The sequence below is a fragment of the Anabrus simplex genome, chromosome 5 (assembly GCF_040414725.1).
Source record: "Anabrus simplex isolate iqAnaSimp1 chromosome 5, ASM4041472v1, whole genome shotgun sequence".
Taxonomy (NCBI): Eukaryota; Metazoa; Arthropoda; class Insecta; order Orthoptera; family Tettigoniidae; genus Anabrus; species Anabrus simplex.
This window is the reverse complement of record NC_090269.1, coordinates 181,535,107-181,558,047: the sequence shown is the minus strand read 5'-3', so window position 1 is coordinate 181,558,047 and position 22,941 is coordinate 181,535,107. Positions and strand designations below refer to the sequence as shown.

Sequence of the window (22,941 nt, the reverse complement as noted above, 5' to 3'; positions counted from 1 at the left end):
CTTTTTCTTTTGTTAATGGTTTAACGTCGCACTAACACACTGAACGTTTTTGGCGACGTAAGGATGGGAAATGACTAGGACTGGGAAGGAAGCTGCCGTGGCCTTAATTAAGGTACAGCCCCAGCATTTGTCTGGTGTGAAAATGGGGAACCATGGGAAACCATCTGCAGGGTTGCCGACCCACCATCTCCCGAATGCAAGCTCACAGTCATTACTTTCATTTCACACAACTTGCAAAATAGAACTAAACAGTTTGTACAGAAATATTCTTCTCCAAATTCCTTAGCAAAGCTTTGCAACTTAACACTAGTAGAAGACTTTTCCTTACGCATACTGGAATGTGTGCTGGGATATGATTCACTGTTAACTGACGCGTATGTAAGTGAAAGGAGGTTGAGGTTCTTCATATCTGAACAAAGACAAGTGAATGATTGCAAGAAGTGTTTAGCTCACTACCGGAATGGGGTTTTCAGGATTATTTCTTTCTACACCCGAGAGACCGGGTTGCCGAGCACAGCGGGTGGGGTAAAAGGTGCAGTGAGGTCTATGACCTTCATTCTATACCAAGCGTATTCCACTTGTGTTGACTGCAAATACCAAGAAGCAGTTTTGGTGAGCACTACTTCGCATTCGGTAACTTGAAGATGATTTTGCATAGCTTCAGCTGTTGTCGAACGGTCAAAATATGACGGAAATATGACGTTTCTATGAAAATAACTCAAAATATGACCTTATGACTAAAAATAGCCAAAATGTGCATTTATATGACAAATAAAAATACTTCATTGTGATGACAATCAACTGATTTGCACCAAAATCGAATCAGGTGAGAAAATCAAGACAAATAAAAAATATGACTTTTCCTAAACATCCGAGCCCTAATGATCAGAATTGGCCTACTGTTGATCTTGTTACTCCACTGTATGTTACGTGAATGGATTAATCAAGCACATATAAATTTCAAGTGTTCTTTTAGGCAGGGAGCTTATGTCTCTTTTGTTTTGTGTCCATTTCAGTTTAATCATTTTGTTTTCTTAATTTGTACTAGGGGTACACCTTCTCCGGCCAGTTAAACTGCACTCCTTTTATAAGGCCATCTGTGTAATCTAACTTGAACTGATGTATTACTAGATACTTTGATTTTCAATCTTGCGAGATGAACGATAATTAATTCTTAAACGAAAGTTGAGTTTACAGTTGGTAAACCTTAGGTTTTCGAAGCTGTTGTCAACACTTCTGCTGGTTCGTTCTTCAATAGCTATCACCCTATCAGAATTTTGTAAATATTATCTCTAGCTAATTAAAACTGGGTGTGTGTACAGGAAATCCAGCCTATTGGTAAAGAGTTCTGGACACTTCGCCTCAAAAATACTATAAAACCTGGGCACTTTATGGGTGTATTGTCTTCATTGCTCCAGTTATTTAAGTGTGGCGTGTCCTAAGGGAGGCAGGGACCGTGGGCGGCATTCGGAAGGCCCAACAATTCAAGGTAATGGCAGAATTTTCATAAATATGTGATAGCTCCTGCGGATAGCTTGAAGGAAAGGTTTCAACCTCTTATTTCACGTAAATTTCTAAAGTTGGTAGTTTAAATGTAAAATTTTCAGCAAGTCTGAGGGTTCTGTTCTATTTCCTACTGGGAAGTATGTAATGTAAGGGAACAAAGAGTGATTACCCTCTGTTGATTCCCATTCAACTTGGCATTGGGTGACTAAAGTTTCTTAACCTCTAAAATGCTTAACCCTTATTTGGTATTTAATGTTTCTCATTTAGTTACCGCGGTGTAGAATATGCTTACCCTCTGTATCTTTGGGCCATAAGTCCACTTAGGGTTTTATCTATTTTTATAAGGAGGGCAAGTGTTCTGCCTCCTAGCCTTTTGTTTATTGCCAGTCATGTTCTATCTTTTCCTTTTACACCAAGGCCAATTTAGTATGGGTAATTAGGCCCCTGTAAACATACTGATGTGTGGAAAGTATTTTGTGAGTTAGTTCTCTCTAGGAACAATGAGTTACAAACTGTTGAGCAATAGATAAGCCCGCACCAAGGCAATGGTGTGTAAATACTTTAATGATAACAGATAGATTGTAAGTGCACCATAAGAAAATTGATGCCTCTACGTGGCTGGACTATGATATAATTGGAGTGCAGACTCCCCTGTAGTGTAAAGGTTTGGAGCAAATCATGCTCTCGTACATTTTGTACCAGCCAAGAGCAATCCAGCCCTTTTCTGTGTAAAGTAGCATTTGTAATTCTCTCAAGTTTTGTACCTGATATTCTGACTTTTAAGTCCTTGTTATCGCTAGAGCTGACGAGCTCTGTAATATTGTTGTTATTCATTAAAATATTCTATTTATCAATTTTAAAGTAAAAAAAAAGGAAAGAAATACAATTTCAAAATCTGTTGGGTTAAGTTATGCTCTAGTTAATTCCTCGTCCACCCATTCAACGCTCACGCTTCTTACATCTCTGTGAGTCATGGAATACCTGGAACAAGTGGTAGTAGGGCATGGTTGATTGGGCCTGGATAAGGACCTTTTGACGGTCTTTTCTAAAATTTGAATTGGTGAACACTAGAAATTTTTTGGTTTTCCGATTATTCAAAATCTTGTCAAAAATTGATTTCATTATGTCTGGCCCTAGAGAGGTTCTTGCTCCTTGGTATTTGTGCAAGGAAGGAATCATTTATGAATTAACTATTAGAAAGATTCAGTCTTGCAACAGATGCATCTCGACACAAAGATTCTTTAGAGTTACCTATTTGTATTCCTTTTTATGGACAGAAGGAAATCGGTGAGGCTTTATCCACGATCACCACCGATAATGCTGATCTTGCATCTGTTATGAGTTTTTTTGAAGGAGATGAACCCTCCGGTAACCAAATGAAACGTGTTCAGGCTAGACAGACTCTCATTTTTATAATAGACTGTCAATATACTGTCTCTTAAGCTTAACAAAGAACATTCTAATATGGCTAACTCCTAGTGCCAACATATTTTCGAGCTGTCCAGTAAAGTGAACCAATTGTTGTCTGGGTTTGTTAGTGGGGAGTTGGATCTCAGTTCAATATGGACAAAAATGAAATTCTTAGATTTAAATAAGTGGGGAGTTGGTCGAGCAACAACAAGCTTCTGCCCCATCCGAACAAATTCCTAACCCCGTTGGCAATCCACAACATCTCCCACCATTTTTCATAAGTAAATGCTGCTTTCAAACTTCAACCTCCAGCTGCCTCTCCGGTAACATCCCCAGGCTTTAGCAGTTTACCCCATCCTTTAGCCATCTTGCTTAAAGGGATTTCTAGGTTTTCTGTTAACTCCACAAACTATGTTATTGCTTTCCTGAGATTCCTTGTAGAATTCCAAGACCATCCTTTGGTGTTTGCCCTGTCGCACTCATAAATTTTACAAATAATAATAAATAATAATAATAATAATAATAATAATAATAATAATAATAATAATAATAATAATAATCGTATGGCCTCAGCTACCGTTTGCAGACATTTCGATTTGACGCCATCTGGCTGTCTGCTCGTCAATTTCGACGTTCCGGTTTACTCTGTCTGCCATCTAGCGGACCTAGAGTAAACCGGATCTCTCTTGGGCGTCTATGGCTGAGATTTAATTAATTTTGTCGGGTAAATACCAAATGTATCACCAGAGATCTTTTACATGCCGACATCGTACGACATGGAGTGTCAAATGGACTTTTTTCCGCCCTTCAAAAATCCGACCACCTCTGCCGGGTTTGAACCCGCTATCTTGGGATCCGGAGGCCGACACTCTACCACGGACCCACAGAGGCAGTTGGTGTATCCTTACACAGTTGTTAAGGCAATATCGGAAAGGAGTTCCATTGTAAACTTACATGCTCACTTGTTGGCTAACTTTATCCCAGCAAGAACCCTGTCATCTCTAATTCGAAAATATTACTTCCGAGTCCAAAGGTTAGATGAATATCTAGCTGATTTTATACTGGATATTAAGTTTTACACTAGAGTTTTTGCTTTGCACTATTCTGAAGGTCAAATTGTACAAACTATCATTGAAGGGATTTCACCCTTTTATAGATCATATGTGTTTTGCTTTCCGTCCTCAAACTTTTAGGGAACTTGAGGCCATGTCCGTGTCTGCGGAAGGAGTAAAATATGCCAATACTCTGCGAGTCGCTCGGGACCCACCACCTTCTTCTAATATTTCTCGGCTACCCCCTCGTCGAACTTCCACTTGCAAGATATCCGCTTCATTTCCTGTAACAAATCTTATTTACAATGAATCAATAACAGTAAATTTCCACCTTTTTTGATACTTATATTTGCATTAAGCAAATCAATTAATCATTTACAGTACATGTTTGATTCCATTTGGAACATCTTCAGCTGTAATCATTGTAAATAAGATTTGATACGGGAAATGAAGCTGATACCTTGCAAGTGGAAGTTCGGCGAGGGGTGGCCGAGAAATATTAGAAGAAGGTGGTGGATCCTGAGCGACTCACAGAGTATTGGCATGTTTTACTCCTTCTATAGACCCGGACATGGCCTCAAGTTCCCTAAACGTTTGGGGATGGGAAGCAAAATACAAATATGATCTATAAAAGGGCAAAATGGAATGAAACATATACTATAAATGATTAATTGATTTGCTAAATGGAAATATAAGTATAAAAAACGTGGAAATTTACTGTTATTGAACTTTCACTTCCCACAAATGTTACGCGTGTGGGTCTGTGGACCATACAAGAAATAAGTGTCCTCTATTGAAAACAGTGGACCTTCGTCTTCTTCAGGCTGTTTCCAATGTGGATTATTTACACACCTGGCTAAGAATTGTAAATTATAGAATAGTACTCCTTCTTGTTCTACCTCTAGTAACAACAGCAACTCAGTTTGTCTAGAGTGCCCGGCTGAGTCCTCTCCTCTGTCTGTATCTCCAGGCTCAGCCCAGTTGAAATCTGATGGTACTACTTCATGTACCGAGGAAGGAAGACCGTCTGAAACTTTCTTTGAAGGTCCTAAAGAATGCCTGAAAATTGCCTCTAATACTCCTGGATTAGTGCCCTCCACCAAAACTGAAATAAACAATAAACCGGTTACTGCCCTCTTAGATTCAGGAAGTATTGTGTCCATTATTTCTGAAGAATGGTATTCCCAGTTGAAGTACTGTTGTAAATTTCCTGAATATTTTTTCTTCTATAAAATGTGTTTCGGCTAACTCTTCTCCGTTAGAAATCTTAGATTTTATCCATGCAAAAATTCATATATAAAAATTTACCTGGAAATTTAAGTTATTTGTTGCTAAAAATGTATCATGCCCTGTAATATTAGGGGCCGATTTCATGTCTTACTCCGATTTGGTGCTTGAACTTCAAAAGAAATCATGCACATTCAAGTTAATGTCCATATACCATTCTGACATGCAATTCTGCTTCATGTTCACTTATTTCACCTCCTCATAGTGAGATGGTGTTAGACCTTATGCATCTTCCTGAGGTTCAGGCTAACTGCATTCATAAATTATGTCAGTCATTTTCCGATGTGATTTCGGAAATCTTGGGGTGACTGACTTAAATGAATACAAGACAGAGGTTATGGATTCTATTCCCATTAAGATTTGCTCCTTATAATCTATGTACGCCTAAAATGAAGGCCCTCAAGAAAATTATAGGTAAGATGTTGAGTGATGGTATCATTCGACCCTCCAAGTCAGCATATTCTTCACTTATTTTTCTGGTGCCAAATCCACAAGGTGGCTTTAAAGTTTATTTGGTGAAGGAGGAGTCCTTGAGGAAGAAATATGATGTTGTATGTGTGTATATATATATATATACATATCATTATTGCCCACCCTAGTATACACCACTGGCTTACAGGTAATAAAGAAAGAATGAAACAAAACAAATAGCCACTACATCTCTCTTAAAACTACTTAACTAAATTAACTATCTCTACATCTACTCAGTATCATCCCACACGTGCGCGGATAGCCAGCACACATGCAGGATGCCACCGCACTACAAACTACCCTAATCACCTACTCCTATCCACCACCTAAAAAAAAATTAGTAGACTGGTCGCTGCATCAGTCCCGGTATGGAACACACGCCCACCAACCCGATGACGCAGCCGCCAGCCTCGCCACGTGAGAATGGATACCATATCTCACAAACACTTGCTGACACTGTGTTCCTTCCCTGTCTTGCATGGCAAGCCACCTGTGGTGGAAACCTGACCCAACACGCGGCCTGCCGTACTCTTCCGATGCGTACGTCACGCCTACTCTGATCCATTGTCAGCGCACTTCCTTCCCTCTCCTTTTTCTTCACGTGCAGACATGCTTAAGCCTAACTTCCTTGGGGTGGGTCAGGTCCCGACCCCTCCCTCTTCTCTTGATACGTCACGCTCTCCTCTCTCGCACTCTTCCCGCAAGCGACATCTCACATTAATACAACAGTTTATCTTTTTTAACTCTCCATCACATACTTTCACAATTTTCATTATACCAACCCTTTCTACTGTACTACACTACCCACTTCAACTCTGATAATTTTCTATTCCATACACCTTCACTTACATCACCTCCTCAACACATAAACTTCTAAACAAAACCCTTATTCTACCACACCACACTTACACACATACAAACAGTTTACCATTCCAAGTCAATACGCTCACAGTCTTCTCAATCTACAGCACCACATTTACACACATCAAACCATTTTTTTACCCAAACAGTTTGTTCACTCAGACTTTTTCCAGTTCTTTCCATCTTATTAAACTTAAACTTAAACATCAACTATCAATCATTTTATACCCCTCATCAACACACCTAAAGCAATTTAACTTTTTTTTAAAGACACTATTACATACTTTCACAGTTTCCATACTGGCAACATTTTCTCCTTCACTACAGTCCCACTTAATCTACCTTAATCACTATTACATACACCTTCTTTATCCTCCCTCCTCACACATATACACCTTGAACAATCCAAATTTTTCCCATATCTTATATACACACAAACAAACAGTTTTCCATTCCAAGTCCATCAGTTCAGTCTTCTTACAATTTTTTTTTTTTTTTTTTTTTTTTTTTTTTTTTTTACTAGCTTCTAACTAACTGTCATTTCAGCCATCAATGATAAACTTAAACTATATAATAACTATATAATAACTGTAAATAATTATGTTTATAATTATTTACACGGCATAAGCCCAAAAATAGAACTCATGAATAGTTACACGGGCCGTGAAAGTCTAAATGATAATATATAATAACTTCTTAAATTTATACTACCCTCAGAGCCTACTCAACCTACCCTTTTCTCAACTCCTACCTAATTTTCTCAGGCTTCCCTTGTTACAAACTCTTTTCATAAACACATCTACTCTCGTATTCCTCATGTCTTAAATATACTACACCCTCCCATAATACTCCTCGATCTACTTCCCAACAACTTGCCCCGGGCGGATCACCATTCCACAGGGCAAGGTGCTCTCCCCCTTTCCGCTAACACTACAGCTCCCTCTTCTGATATCATGGTCAATTATATGATGTTGTGCATGTTAGTGTGAGGAAATTAATGTTACGTCAGTAAGGTTTCAAAGTGATGATTCTGAGAATAATGAAACTTCTTTTAAAAGGGTCGAGTGCAACAGTGTTAATGACATGAATGATGTGCAAGTGGCAGGTGAGATGAAAGGTATGGAAGATGGAGTAAGAATGGGGAATTTTAGTAGTAATGGTGGGGATCTCCAGCTGAATTATGGTAGCAAGTTCAGAAAGAGGACAAGTGTGAGGGAACGTGTGAAAAGAGTTGCTTGAAAGAGATTAGGGTGATTGAAGCTGGTGTGTTGGATAAGGATAAGTGGACTAAAACTGTCAATGTTGTATATGAAAGATGTTTGAAGGGGATTAGGTCACATTATTTGTATACGTAATGGGATTTGTAAGAAGGGTTGTAAATATTATGGGGATCCCAGTTTGAAGATTTTATGAAGAGTAATTGTGCTGGAAATTATTTGGGTGTGTGGGGAAAGTTCAAGGAAAGTGAGTGTGGCAATGTGTACGAGAAAACAGAAGTCTATTCAAACGTATGTTTAGTAGAAGACCTCATGCTGAAAGTAGTATGAATGATATGAATGACATATGGAATAGTTTTGATGTATGATGTGGGATTGTGGTATGTTTTCAGAAAAGGAGGGATGTTTTGAATGTGAAGGTTATGTGTGACAGTCTGTACAAGTTGTGTGTGAAAGAATGGGAGGAAGTTGGTTTTTGTATGAGGTAGGTCTGTCCTCTGAAAGTGTCCATCCAGTTGACGAACACCAATCCATGTAAGGCGGGTGATATAAAGGGGGAAAACCAGCAGCTGCTCCTCTTCAAAGAATTCTCTTGCAGCACATATCATTTCTCTTCCTTGGTGATGAATTGTCGCACCATGGCCGGCGGTATTTTTTTCACGAGGTGGACGAGTCCTGGGCCTCCCTCTCCCTTGAGGAGTATTCATCGTACTCGAAATATAAATTAAAATAAAATGATTGCACGTGCATATGTACGTAAATAGTATTTAAAATACAATTAGAAACTTACTAACGGCCACTCACACTGAACTGCTTGCGACAAGATCTAGCTCACAAGTGAAGCGAGAGGTTTGGCAACTCCCAGCAAGACAAGCTGCCCTGAAGTTTTATCTCCATGGCAACCACAGTCCCCCCCACCCTCGTTTCTATGGCAACCACACAGCCACTCCCTTTATCCTACCTCGGCAGGCAGTAAACAGACCTGCCTCTAAGAAATGTCATACGCCAACTCTTATTATTAGCAGTATAGTTATATTCACAATCATATGTACCAATAATTGTACCTCAACAATATTGTATAGCTCATCATACTCATCACCAAGAAATGTCTCACCTCATCCATCACTCTAAATTGTAAAGCTGTATCACAAATGTACTTCAAATCTGTATGTATATCTTAATAAAACAAACACAGAGCAGACCCCACCCTTCCCTAATACAGAATCTCTCCTTCACCCACCTCCTAACTCCCTAAATTCTATACAAACCTGTCATCTCTCCTGGCCAGAGAGAGGGTGTTACCCTCTAGGTGGCCTGCCCCACCCCTTCAGGGTGGGGAATGAAAGCATTTGTAGTAGTAGTAGTAGTAGTAGTAGTAGTAGTAGTAGTTCACCTACAAGAACTCCTCAGACTCCTCACCACCTCATTATGCAATATAACCGCAACATTACACCTTCTAACTCTTCAATTCCATCCTAGCCCTCTCATCTAAAACTTGTCAACCATTGCACTCTCCTCTGAATATTTAATCCTTACACACATCTCCGATAATTAAATACTATCCGCACACACCTCCTAATTCCATACATCAAATTACCCACCTCCCTCTTCCGTCACATACCCCCAACCCACCTGCATCTCTTGGCCAGAGAGAGGGCGTTACCCTCTAGGTGGCCCGCCCCACCCCTTCAGGTTGGGGAATGAAAGCATTGTTAGTTAGTTCACCTGCATACACCCCAGCGTCAGTGGGTAGGGTCTGGCACATCCCACTCTGATGAGTCTAGTGTCAGACCTAAGACGAAACGCTGGTTAATAGAGCAAACGCCTGAAAAGCCTTACATCTGTTCTATGGGATTTGTTGTTTATTGATTCTATATTTTGAAGTTGTTTGGACAGTGAGGCGACTGGGATTCCTTTCGGTACCTCGTGTAGCTTGCATCTGGGAGATAGTGGGTTTGAACCCCACTGTCGGTAGCCCTGAATATGGTTTTCCATGGTTTCCCAATTTCACACCAGGCAAATGCTGGGGCTGTACCTTAATTAAGGCCACAGCCGCTTCCATTCCACTCCTAGGCCTTACCTATCCCATTGTCGCCATAAGGCCTATCTGTGTTGGTGCGACGTAAAGCAAATAACAATGAAAAAAATGTACCTTGTGTAGTTATAATAAGTGGTAACTTTATTTCATGGAGATGGTGTTATTTTGTTCATGCAATTTAAGAAAGGGACAGCAATCTCATCCATATGAAATCATCACTTTGAAGCCTTGCCTTCAAAACTATGTACATACATCTGTGAACCAAGGAGGTGATCCATGTATATAAATGTCTAGGAGCAAAGTCAGGGGCCAGACCAACCTAAGGAAATAGTTGTAAGAAGCTGGGAGGACTCATGGCATCAGTGAAGAGGAAGTATGTATTTAAGGTTAGGGATGATCTTCGCAAAGAAGAGGTATTCAAATGTAAGGAAGGTCATCGCACATATCCTTACTACATTGCCGGGGGGGGGAATTGAAAAAAATGAAACATCCACGAGGACAAGGTCATTTTATTCACAAGTGATGTGACAGATAGCTCACCATTGCAGGGATATATGATCACAAATTCAGACCAAATGAAATACACAGTAGCACCAATGCCTTCTGGCAGCAATGCAGGCATGTCTTCATGCATGCAAACGATCATAAAGGTGCCGAATGGCATCCTGCGATAGATTGTCCCAAGCATCTTGCACCTTTTTGATGCAATTCGGCAATGGTTCTTGCAGGCTCTGGAGAACACATAAGTTCCTCCTTTATCATGTCCCATACGTGTTCAAATGGCGAGAGGTCCGGTGATCTTGCTGGCCAGGGCAGTGTTGTAGAGCACGTTGCATCACAGCAGCTGTATAGCTGTATGTGGACATGCATTGTCCTACTGACAAAGCACATCACCTTCCTGTCGAAGAAAGGGCAGTCGCATGGGACAACAACCTGTGCAATGTAGCAGGCTCTGGTAACGTTACCCTGCAGAAACACCAACTGTGACCACGAGTTGTAACTGAAGGCTCCCACGTCATGAAGCCTGGAGTAAGACCTGGGTGTTGTGGGCAAATGCACTCTGGAATAGGCCGCTAACCAGTCTACACCGTACAAGTGTATGTCCATCACTTGCATACAGACAGAATCTACTCTCATCACTGAAGACAAGAGAGCACCATTCCCCTCTCCAGTCGACTCTTTCACGACACCAGAGTAGCCGTGTGTGGCATTGTCATGGTCACGTGATCGTAATCCTGCTGCAAACAGACGTTTCCCGATGGTCTTTGGTGACACAGCAGGTGCAACATGTGACTGGATATCGTTCCTGGATGATGTTCGGTCGGCCACCGCTGTCGCACAATGTGTCGGTCTTGACATGCATCTGTACTACGCAGACGTCCAGAGCCTGGTCTACGGGTGTGGGAATGTTCCAGAGACCACTGCTGAAAGCAGCGACACACCACTGATACATTGTGCCCAACATGTGTAGCAATCCATCGATACATCCATCCAGCTTCCCGCAGGCCCACAATGCGACCCCGTCCAAATGGCTGCAATTGTTCAATAGGAGCATGTACTCGTCAGTGGGGTATGGTTTTACTCTAGAATCAACGTTGCAAACACTGTTCACCTCTAACCTCAGCACAGTTACTGCCTGCAGAGTCAAAACAGAGAGAGCATGGACAGACCTCCCGAGCACCATACGATCGCCAATGTCCGTGACAAATAAATCGCTCACAGAACAACCCCTCAGTATGCACGTATTATATCCTGATGCAAGTGAACACAGTCCTTCAGGACGCTGCATGTTTTCTTCCTGGCAGTGTAGATTAACTGGAATTCTACTAGCATCAGAAAGTGCCTATTGGACTATTACCTTGAGGTATGTAATAAGTGTAAATAATACATATGTGAAGGCTGAGTGTAGCTAAATTGCAGGTATACTACACATCTGTGGTTTGTCAATTTTGGTAATTTATGAGTTTGTTTAAGCAGCAAAACAAGTTGGTCTCATCACATGATGATTACTGTTTTGTTCTGTTTGTTTCTGGAAATTCTACATAGTAAAACTTATGGTGAATCAACTTATTGGTGGAGTAAAGAAAAACCTGGCATGCTACTCAGATTCATTTTCAGTGTTGAACAATAGCAGGTAAGGTAATGAAGCAAGCTCGGAGACTCGCCAGCCTTATGACCGTTGCCTTAGAAGAAGGCATCCGTTCATGCTCAACCGAGTTATTTCTGCAAGTATTTTGTAGATGGCACCCATTTTCATTACCAATTTTGTTATTTATATTTTACTTAAAGTTATGAATTTTGGTCACTATTCCAGTCATGACAGATCACAATGGAAAGGAGAATGTATTCATCACTTCAGTTAAACAAAGAAGAGAGAGCATGTAATACAAACTTCAAATTATGAGTTTTGCACACTGCAAAATATACTAGTAATGAATAGACTGTGAAGAAGTTCCACGTTTCCGAGTATAATGCATGATGTTGGCAGGAAAAGAAAGAAAAGCTTAATGGCTGGTTTCACTACGCTTTGCTTATGACTTTAATAACTGTTTAGTTGTTTGACTGTCATTTAACTTCATTCTTTGGCACATCATCTATTCCTGTTTACTGCAACGGAAATAAATGTAGTCAAATTTGACGTTCATCAAGCATGTTTAGACAAAGCTTGGCAAAACTGGCTATGAATGCTGGTACATCGTGAGAAGTGTTCAGAAGATCAAAGAAAGAAAAATGTAATGAAATTGATAGGCTTGTTACTGCATTTGTGAAGAAGACATAAAACCAGGGTTATCCAATAAGTTGTGAAGTTATTAGGAAGAAGGCATTGGAGGTGCAAGGAAATGAGTTAAAAGTTCTGGTAACTTATTTAAGGCTAACCTGAGGTGGTGTACACAAATGGTGCACATTCAGGGCCATATTTATGATGCTGCACTACTATTGCATAATGCCTACACGCAGATTACATCGATACATTTTGTTACCTATCAACAATAGATAATAAAACAGAGGAAAGGTAAAACCTTACTTTAGGGCTTATAAAATTACTCTAGTTCTACGAGAACTTGAATACCTTCCTTTTAATTTTCGTAAATACATTTAAAAAATTCAGGGTTATCTTATATGTGAGGCTGTCTTATATTTGTGGCAATTCAGTAAAGTAAAAGGAATAATACTAAAAACTTTAAAATGAAATCAAGTTACCTCTTGTGTAGTCTTTACTTCAGGTTCATCTAAGTTCTGAAAAACAGCTTCCTTCTTATCTGGTCGGATTTCGATCAAATTAGTCCGTAGGTTTACTTTGATATCACGTTCTTCAATAACTTTCCAAAGAGCATCTGCATATTTCTTTACACTAAAGATATTAGGCAGAGATGTATTGTAGATCAACTTCACATCATTCCGTTTCCTCTTCTGCAAGCACAAAAACAGTTATTAAACAAATAAAGATAGTTTCTACAGCAAATAACCAAATATACAGGTTTTAACAGCACACTTTCCAGAGCTAAAAGGTTAGATATAATTTTACAAAAGATTCAAAAAGAAAAAAACTTTCTTAAGATAATTAAAATTTTCAATTAAAAATATACTTGTATGCAATAAGTAATGATAAATGTAATGGTAGGCTACACTATCTATGCTGGTAATAGAATAGAAGATTATTATTTTCTCAATTTATCCATAGAAGTGGTGACTGCAATATAACAATTAAAATGCTTCCACAGGGGGACAATAGGCTCCATACTTTACATCTCTTTGGCTTGCACTTTATGTACTCAACATGACCTAATAAGCTGAAAGACTATTTCAAGTACGATGTGGTCGTGAAAGCTAAATATTAAATTCAAATGGCCCACAGCGGGAACTAGTGCACTCAACAGTTCCCCTAGCAGTAGTGCCAGATGTATGGCTTAGTTCCCTACCAACAGAACAAGAATGATCTTAGCCACTGCAGCTCAATGGGAGAGCACCGGAGTCCAATTGACCATTTTTGTTCAGTATCCAATATCTCTTCAGCTTGTACGATATATACATAATTTTATATGTAAGGCTGTCTTATATTTGTGTTAATTCAGTAAAGTAAAATGAATAATACTGAAAACTGTAAAATTAAATCAAATTACCGTGTGTGCATTCTTTAATTCAGGTTTATTTAAGTTCTGAAAAACAGCTTCCTTCTTATCTTGTCAGACTTCGATCATATTAGTTTGTAGACAATGGTTTGTTAACTACAGAACCCACTGTCCCCCTCTGGCAGTGTTTTAATTGTTACACTGCAGCTACCACTTCTATGGGCAAATTGGCAAAATAATATCATACTATTCTATTACCAGCATAGATTGTATAGTTCACCACTATATTTATCATTAATTACTGCATACAAGTATATTTTTAACTGAAAATCTTGTTAATTATCAAATAAGCTGAAAGTCTTTTTCAAGTAGGCCTACACTGTGGTCAGGAAAGCTAAATATTCAAGTTGATGTAATTATGTGCTGGATGCCTCAAGGCAAGCAAACAGATGACAGTCAGCTAAGCCCTCAATATGCTATTTCTAAGACCTAGTAGAGATTTTCACAATGTGAAAATGCCAAGTTGTTCAATATCAGAGCATTAATAACACTAAGGAATGTAGGTGCAAGGACTGAGGGGGTGAACAGGCATTAAGGAGTATGAAAGAAGAGTTAGTGATTAAGGGAGATAATTAGCATGCTAACTGGAGACTGGACAGAAGGTAGGTCTCCCTCCGACAACGAACAGGATATGGTATATGGTAGGTATACAAGAGGGAGGGGGAAGAAAGTGAGGTAGTCACAGATGAATAGAATATAATTTACTGTCATTAAACAATGTACATTCTAGTAGACAAAAGACCAATAATCCTTAAAATATATGTTCTTAAAAATCATGACTATAAATATATTATACTATTGAACATTGTTCATTTCCTTGAAGTATGTAGTGTACTAACTATTTTATGCTATATTGCAAGCAATATATCTACATATTTACACATCTTTACTAATTTATATGGAGGTGCACCAATTTTTCTTCAAATTTCTGTATACTGTAAATGCTGTTTGCCTTCAGCCAACTTTTTACAGTTTTTTTGAAAGGATTTCACAGACAGAGCTTGTTAAAGGGTATCATTCCTGTGTAGTTATGATATTTTTGCATTTTCTTTAATCTAACATCAGGAGTGTCTATATTGTTTCTTCTTCTTGTATCATGTTGATGTTTCTCCTTCCTTAATGGGTAATTAATCACGTTTTTTAAAATGTCCATTATGCATTGGTAAGTACAGTATATATTGAGAGAAGAGTCATTATTCTCAGTTCTTTGAAAATGGCCTTACATGACTTCTTGTCTGAAATTCCATGCACCTGATTGTTTTCTTTTACCATATAAAGACAACCTGAGCCCCCATGGAATTCCCCCACATTATTGTTCCATACTGTAGACGTGAATGAAAGAAAGCACAGTAAGCAGATATTATTTATGTTAGCTAACACATTTCTTAAGTTTTTGCAATAAAAATATAACTCGGGACAGTTTCTTACATAGTTATTGTGTATGAACATTCCAGCTCATTTTTGAGTCTAAAAGGAATCCTAACATTTTCACTGACTTGTTGCTGTCCTCCCTAGTTGTTTCACTTAGGTGAAAGAAAATTACTTCAGTTTTGTTGCAATTTAAGACCAATATATTCCCCTTTAACCATGTCAATGACTTCTGAAACCTCTCCCTGTTTTGAGCAACTACATTTTCTAATTCTTTATCTGCTGTTATGAGAGTAATGTCATCTGCATAGAGTACAGACTTGTCTGATAAGTTCCCAGGAAAGACCTTTGGACTACTCCTGCTGTTACTTGGAGTAACTCCGAGAGTTGATTGTCAACCGTTAACTTTTGGCTTCTATTTGTGAGGACAGATTTAATTAATGGTGGTTCAAGACCCTTAACACCATAATGCTTAAATTTAGAAATGAGTATCTCATGTGATACTGTATCCAAAGCTTTGCTGAGATCGATAACTACCGTTAAAATATGAGGCACGAAATTGGGATGTGGGTTTTATTTGCGTTAAGGTTGGCAACACGCTCCTGGTTCACACAGTTTTTGATGTTGGGTGTACAGTTATGCTTTGTGTAACTGCAGATGTAATAAAACTACGCCCATATGTCATATTTAAATGGAAAACAATTCAGACTTTTAATTCAAAACTACCTTTACATAAAGTAATTTTTACAGAGTAATTCAAATTCAAATCTTCTCAGCATCACAATAGAACACGTCTTCCGGAACATGTAGGGTTGCTTTCCACACTTTCACTCGCTTCTGTGCATTTACAGTGTGTTTCACAGTTGCTAAGTTTGAGTGAAATCGTAACTCGTTACTATTCAGCGTTTTAAGGAACATCACAATATCACGTAGCAGGCAGTGCACAGAAAAACAGAATCCGCAAACACTGGTGATGCCAACAGTTGGCGAAAAAGCGTGGTTCATAATTATAATCAATTCGTACGCACCAAACAATATTGTCAATGCCGAAGAAATTGCATCTTCTTTTTTTAATGCCGAGATCAAACAGACTTATGGTTTTAAAGGAGATAGGGTCATTGTACTGTTTTGCAATGCAAATGGAAGCGAAATACTTTCTACTCCCTCCCCTTGTCATAGGAATGTTCGATAAGCCATGGTGTTTTAAGGGCAAAGGGTACTTTCCGTGCAAGTACAAGGCATCCAAAATGCATACAATACAGAAATCCAATGAATAAAGCACTTGCACAGGGGAGCCAGCATAGATTTCTCCTCATCTTTGAATCATATTTTTTTCTTTCATTGCATGATGTTATATTTGCAAATGAGTTATCCAAGTGCATTATTTCAATACTGTAAATGTGCCTTGTTGGATACATTTTGGAATTTTTTTTTTTTTCCGTGACATCTGAAAGATTTAAACTGTGAATAAATGTTAACTGCATGCAGTAACGGGTCTTAGAATATTTTGCGACATGGCAAGGGTTGGCATTTCTGAATTATGAGTTGGCAGTTAATTCGAAGTCATATTTCTGCATCTCTATGACTTCAAATTAATAAGGTTTGACTGTATTGTAAAACTAACGAACGAGTTCATAGGTGTATCTGTTTCAGGTGTTTACATTGCATGAAAAGAATTATCCACCACTGGTCAAGTTGCTATCCAGGTAAAAAGAGACCGTGTGTGAGAAGTGTTTTAGACGTGGAGTGTGATGAATTTGTAAGTAATTTTTAAGAGAGGATTCTAGTGATGCAAGAGACAACGAATCTTCCAATCTACAGCAAATCGAGCCTATTGCAAGTTCAGATTAATGAAATATCTGTCACTTAAGAAGGCCTACTTGCTAATTTTCATGGCAAATATATTTTATAGCATCGATAATGCATTTTTATCATCTACAATATGTTCAAGCAAAGTAGCTATATCTGCCATGTTCATATTTGCGTAAATACCACGTGAAACTCGAGGAGTGATATGAAATGTTTGTTTATACCTACGTTACTCTTTCGATGGAAGGAATTTTAGTTCATTTCATTTCTTTTTCAAAATAGTCCTTCCTAAAATTAGGATGCGGGGATTATTACGCGGCGGGGATTATTCACATAAATACGGTATGTAAAACTCTCAAATGTGTTAAGGTTAACCCCCCCCTTGTAAAATTCTGACCTGCAGGTCAAAGGTTTTGACTGTTCCACTTAAAATGTAAGTTCAATTCAACTAGTATTGTAATAACGTTTGAGTTTACAAGTTCATGGGATTGTCCTCCCCTTGTAAAATTCTGACCTGCAGGTCAAAGGTTTTGACTGTTCCACTTAAAATGTAAGTTCAATTCAACTAGTATTGTAATAACGTTTGAGTTTACAAGTTCATGGGATTGTAAGAGGAAGATTTCTGAGCTTAAGAGCTCATGATGATGTATAGTTTTCTGAATTAACAAATGTAATTTTTCAAGATTCTCAGTTGCTTGGTAAAGAGTGTAAGGTATCTTTTCGATTGTATTTATGTTCAGAACACTTTAATACCAGAAAGAAAAGAAAGAAAATTCAAATTTGTTTTTTGTTAGCAATACTTAAATTTTGGTTAGTCCTTTGTCCAGCCATTCAGCCTTCACGCTTCTTTCCCTCTCTGCTCCGTGGAAATAATTGTAACAATAATAATCATAATAATAATTGTGACAGCATTATGGCCTCTCCCTAGTTTTAGACAAAACTTCTAATGCCTGAAAATGGTGAAGTCTCATGGAGACAAGCTGACCTAGACGATATCACAACCCAGCATTTTCAAACTTTTTTCTTGCGGCAAGAGGTGTGATTGGTGATCTTAACTAATTTTGGGTCGCTGAACACGAATCCGTTGTCCGTTTCTACGTATCACGTCACGTTTTCTTGCAATAGGTATATCAAAATAAGAGATAGATCTGAATATTGCATTTAAAAAGTACTGAAAAGTGTTGATAATTTTGGAAATATTTATATTTCTTTGTATGAAACAGTTGAATATTGTCTTGAATTATTATATACAATGAATAATTATTGAGTATAAAATTACGATGAAATATTTAGCATTTATTGTAATATACTGTAATACTGATTTACACAAAAACCCACAAACAAACAACTCTGAGGCAATGAAAGCATTTTATTTTGACAATTAAACGTGATTTACAAGCAAAAAATGTAACTTTTATTCAGTATCTTTATGAATTCATAAATGTGAACGAAATTAACAGTCCTAGATGTCCGCTTGGAATGAACGCTTGGCCCCAGCGTCTGACTGCATCAAGTTTGTCTTCTCTTTTCAAACACCAACAATAGTCAGCCATCATTGGTTCATCCCACCTCCCCTGGTATCTTCTTTCTGCCTCCTCGATGTCCTGATGGAAACCTTTCTCCCATCTCTTCATTAACAGCCCCAAGATTTTCCAGAAATTGATCGAGATGAGAATGAAGGAAGTGCAGTTTCAGACTAATTCTATACAACTCTTGCAAATCACCCAACATCGTTTTCACTATTGTTTTGTATTGTTCATCCTTTACATTTCCTAGGAACTTCATTATGACATCTCTTATTGAATTCCATGCATCAAGTTCCACGACATTCATCGTCTGTTCAAAGTTTCTGTCTTTCAGAAGCTTTCTAATTTGTGGTCCATTAAAAATGCCTTTCTTGACTTTTGCATCAGAAAAATGTGGAAATGTGCTTACATTGTACTTGAAACAAGGGCTAATTTTGTCCAAGGCCTTAACGAACTGCTTCATGATTCCCCAGTTTGATGTGTAGTGGTGGCAAAATATTTTTTTGTGGGTCAACTAATGAAGCATTTGTAACATTTGTAACATTTTTCACACCAAGTGTCAAAACTTGTCTCTTGGTCCAGGAAGGTGTAGACATCTAGCTTTGCTGTCCCATTCACATAAATAACAAGGGAATTTAGTGTAGCCTGCTTGTTGTCTTAATACAATACCACACACCTTCAAGTCACTACACACATCCCACCGGTGCTCATGATACTTGATTTTATCTAAAACAGTTTGCATTGTGATGTATTGTAATTTTCTTTTAGTGAAACCGAATGTGCCACAGGAATCGAAGGTAGAATGTTTTGGTTAAGAAGTACTACAGCTTTTAAGCTCCTCTTGTAGGAATCCACAAACAGCAGATTCGCTGTTATCACAAAGCAGCACTGTGCCGCAATGACACATTTTCAGACAGTAAATGGCGAATAACATGAAAACTAGATGTGATACAATAGAATCAATGACATTTCTGAAAACAGGAGACCTTATTTAGTTAAAATCACGTATCAGATGCTTTGCCGCAAAAATCATGCTGGGTATGTATCCACTTAAATGACTGGTTATTACAAGATGTCACTACTGTCATTCCTGAGTGCCACCTAGAGGCTTGGATTGTGTTTAACTTAGTTGAGTATTGCTTCTGTATTGGGGTGGTACACACTGGGTTGCTGTCTTTTGTTCCTTAGCTGCCACTACTGTCTGGTTATGTCATTATCAATGAATCTGCCTAATGCTTGTTTATGTCATCATCAAACTATCAATACCCAGTTTGTCCCTATACATAATTTCCTGTATTTACAGTCTGCCGCTAAGAACAAGATAAAATATATCAAATTTTCTGTGCATATATATTAATTAAAGAAAATTCAAAATTATCTGTAGAGGTGGTATCTCAAGATCTTGATGGAGCCTCGGAGGACTAGGGTCGCGATTTCGGGGATGAGCTTTGTTGGGAGTTCGAAGCGCTTCCATGTGGTGACGAAGTGATGAGGTATGGCACCGTGAGCTTCGACCATTATCCCTATAATTTTTATTTCCTGGAGGTGGTATTTAGATTTGTAGTAAGGGATAGTTGGTTTGTATTTGTTAATCTTTTCTAGATTAACCTCCTCTGGCTGATTGCTATGGTGCTCAAATCTGACAGTTGGATATAATATGAATACTTGAGGTGTTGTCTTTAAAGGCTATGATGTCAATTCACTGCGAACTACCATTTATGGCCAGTCTGTGTACCTCCTCATGTACATTGAATTCCTTCTTTCAGTTCTTTGGCAATGAAGGATTTAATCTGGTGGTGCCGTGTGTTTCTTAGGAGCTCCCCGTGTGTGCAGAATCCCAGGACATGACTAAGAGTTTCTTTCTCTCTGTGGCAATGCCGACAGAGGTTGTTGTCCAGGGATCTGCCTATCCTGATCAGATTATCGAGCATGTGACACAAGGGTGACTCTCTTCCCAGGGACGACGAGGCTGAGGCAGTGGTAAAGGCAGGCAGAACTTTGAACTAACATGTAAACATATCTGCGTATGGTGAAGAGAAGGTACCAGCATGTAACAGTAAGGGGCGTGCTGCAATTACCTTTAATTTTAATGTAGGGTTTCCTTATTTTTCTTAGGTCATATCATGTAGGTTTTCCAAGCTGTATACATGGTGTAAGCCCCTTATGGGGACTATGTAACTTTAAGGACGTACAAGGGTGCACGCTCATTTCCGTTATTCACTTTGCTTTCTGGTGACTAAGATTTTTTAAATTCTAAATTTCTATCCTCTATTTCAGACTTGTAAAGGTTATCCTCTGTGTCGCTGAGCCTTCTGCCCTACTACGTTTTATGATAAGTCACGTCACGGGATTGCTTGAGGTGTTCAGCATCCCTTTCATTTTGTTCTCAGCCTTTGATTAACCTTCTATTTTTTATTTTCTTGGCCGTCTAGAATTAGCTTCGGCTCCTGTGTTTCTGGATCTTTCGATCTACAATTTGCGTGTGGGTCCCCTTTTGAGCAAGGGTAGTAAGTGTAAAAGCTTATTACCTTCTAAAAATAATAAGAGGTGTTCTAGTGTGAACTCTTGAATGTAAACTGAGGTACCTGATGTGTATCCTTGATCAATTAGACTGTTGAAAATTGAAAGTATGGTTCAGGGTTCAAGACCCTTCTGTCATGTCATTACCTGAAGTTGAGGGTTTGATTCCCCTCTTGGTAACTTTGTTTTGGAGGTTCTAGCTTCTTTCTCTATTTAAACGAAGTAAGGTTCGATATTCCCATTGAGGGGGAACTTAATTCATAAAGGCTGAAGTCTCCCTGTTCTTTCTCTTTAACCTAAGATACTTGTAAGACCTATTGGTCCTGTGAAGACTTTAAGTCTTGTATGGTAAATTGGGAGCTGCTTCTCCCTAGGCAAAGCTTACGATATTGCAAATAACTGTCCAAATTCTACTTTTTAAAGGTTATTACTGTTAAATTGTTGTTGCTTTGAAAAGAAAGGATAACGTTGAAAATACATTCTAAATTTTATTGGTGTGCTTGTGTCCAGTGCCTGGCCCTGCCCCTTCTTCCCTCCTTCCACTTGATGGTAACAATAATAATGTTGGATATTTTAAAAGATTGTCCAAAAAACTTCACACAGTCAGTATCCAATTAAGGATTGACATTACTAATCTATCTTGTATCCTATAGTAACAAAACCAGAGACGGCCCACACTCACAGAAGAAAGAGGAAAATATACATGAGAGAAATGCATTCCTTCCACACATCTCAACTATTGCTGACAGGATTGACAAGAATTTAGAGCATCACTGCATCAAGACCATTTTTACAACAAGAAAAATATTTCAGCAGTTCTGCTAGGCTAAATAACATCGGAACCCTCCCTTCTGAGTAGTCACATAGCAGGTTTCCTGTTTGTACAGGAAGGTTCACACTGGGATCAACAAATGCAGCATTAATACTAGACTGAGGTATCCAAATATCATTGTCATCTTGTCCAATCAGAACAATTTGAAGATGCAGAGCAAGTTCTCTTTCTCCTCTGTGTCGCTGAGCCTTCTGCCCTACTACGTTTTATGATAAGTCATGTCACGGGATTGCTTGAGGTGTTCAGCATCCCTTTCATTTTGTTCTCAGCCTTTGATTAACCTTCTATTTTTTATTTTCTTGGCCGTCTAGAATTAGCTTCGGCTCCTGTGTTTCTGGATCTTTCGATCTACAATTTGCGCGTGGGTCCCCTTTTGAGCAAGGGTAGTAAGTGTAAAAGCTTATTACCTTCTAAAAATAATAAGAGGTGTTCTAGTGTGAACTCTTGAATGTAAACTGAGGTACCTGATGTGTGTCGCTGAGGAAATTTGAGGAAACCATGGTTCTGGCTTGAGCAAGCAAAAGACAGTGGTAATGAAAATGAGTACAACATCCACTCAGTGTGTGAAAAGCTTTAGCTATCTTGGAAGAGCTATCTCCAGTAAAGGGAGTGCTAAACTAAAAGTAGAAAATAGAGTATCTGAAGGATCCAACTTCTTTCACCAAGTGAAGAATCTAGTTGAGGACAATACAGTTCCTTTAAAAACAAAACAGATAATGTTCAAATCATACCTTTGCCAATCATGCCATAAAAATTGGAGAGTTGTGTATCAAATACATGAGACATCACTAAATTACAAGCATATGAAACAAAGTTTCTATGATTAGCTAAGCATAAGACTAGAAGGGACAGAACAGGAAAGATTACATAAGAAGAGACATGCAGGTGAACTTGATAGTGGAAAAAAAAACAAC

At 38.6% G+C, this 22,941-nt stretch overlaps 1 protein-coding gene across 4 annotated transcripts in view; it reads right to left on the bottom strand.

Annotated features, from left to right (window-relative positions):
- Positions 1 to 22,941, bottom strand: part of Sqor (Sulfide quinone oxidoreductase) — a 274,946-nt gene that overhangs the window by 65,797 nt on the left and 186,208 nt on the right. For all 4 annotated transcript variants that reach the window (XM_067147202.2, XM_067147203.2, XM_067147205.2 and 1 more), the window contains one exon: positions 13,044 to 13,253. In XM_067147202.2, the coding sequence (XP_067003303.2) occupies positions 13,044 to 13,253 (210 nt within the window). The remainder of the gene's footprint in view (positions 1 to 13,043; positions 13,254 to 22,941) is intronic.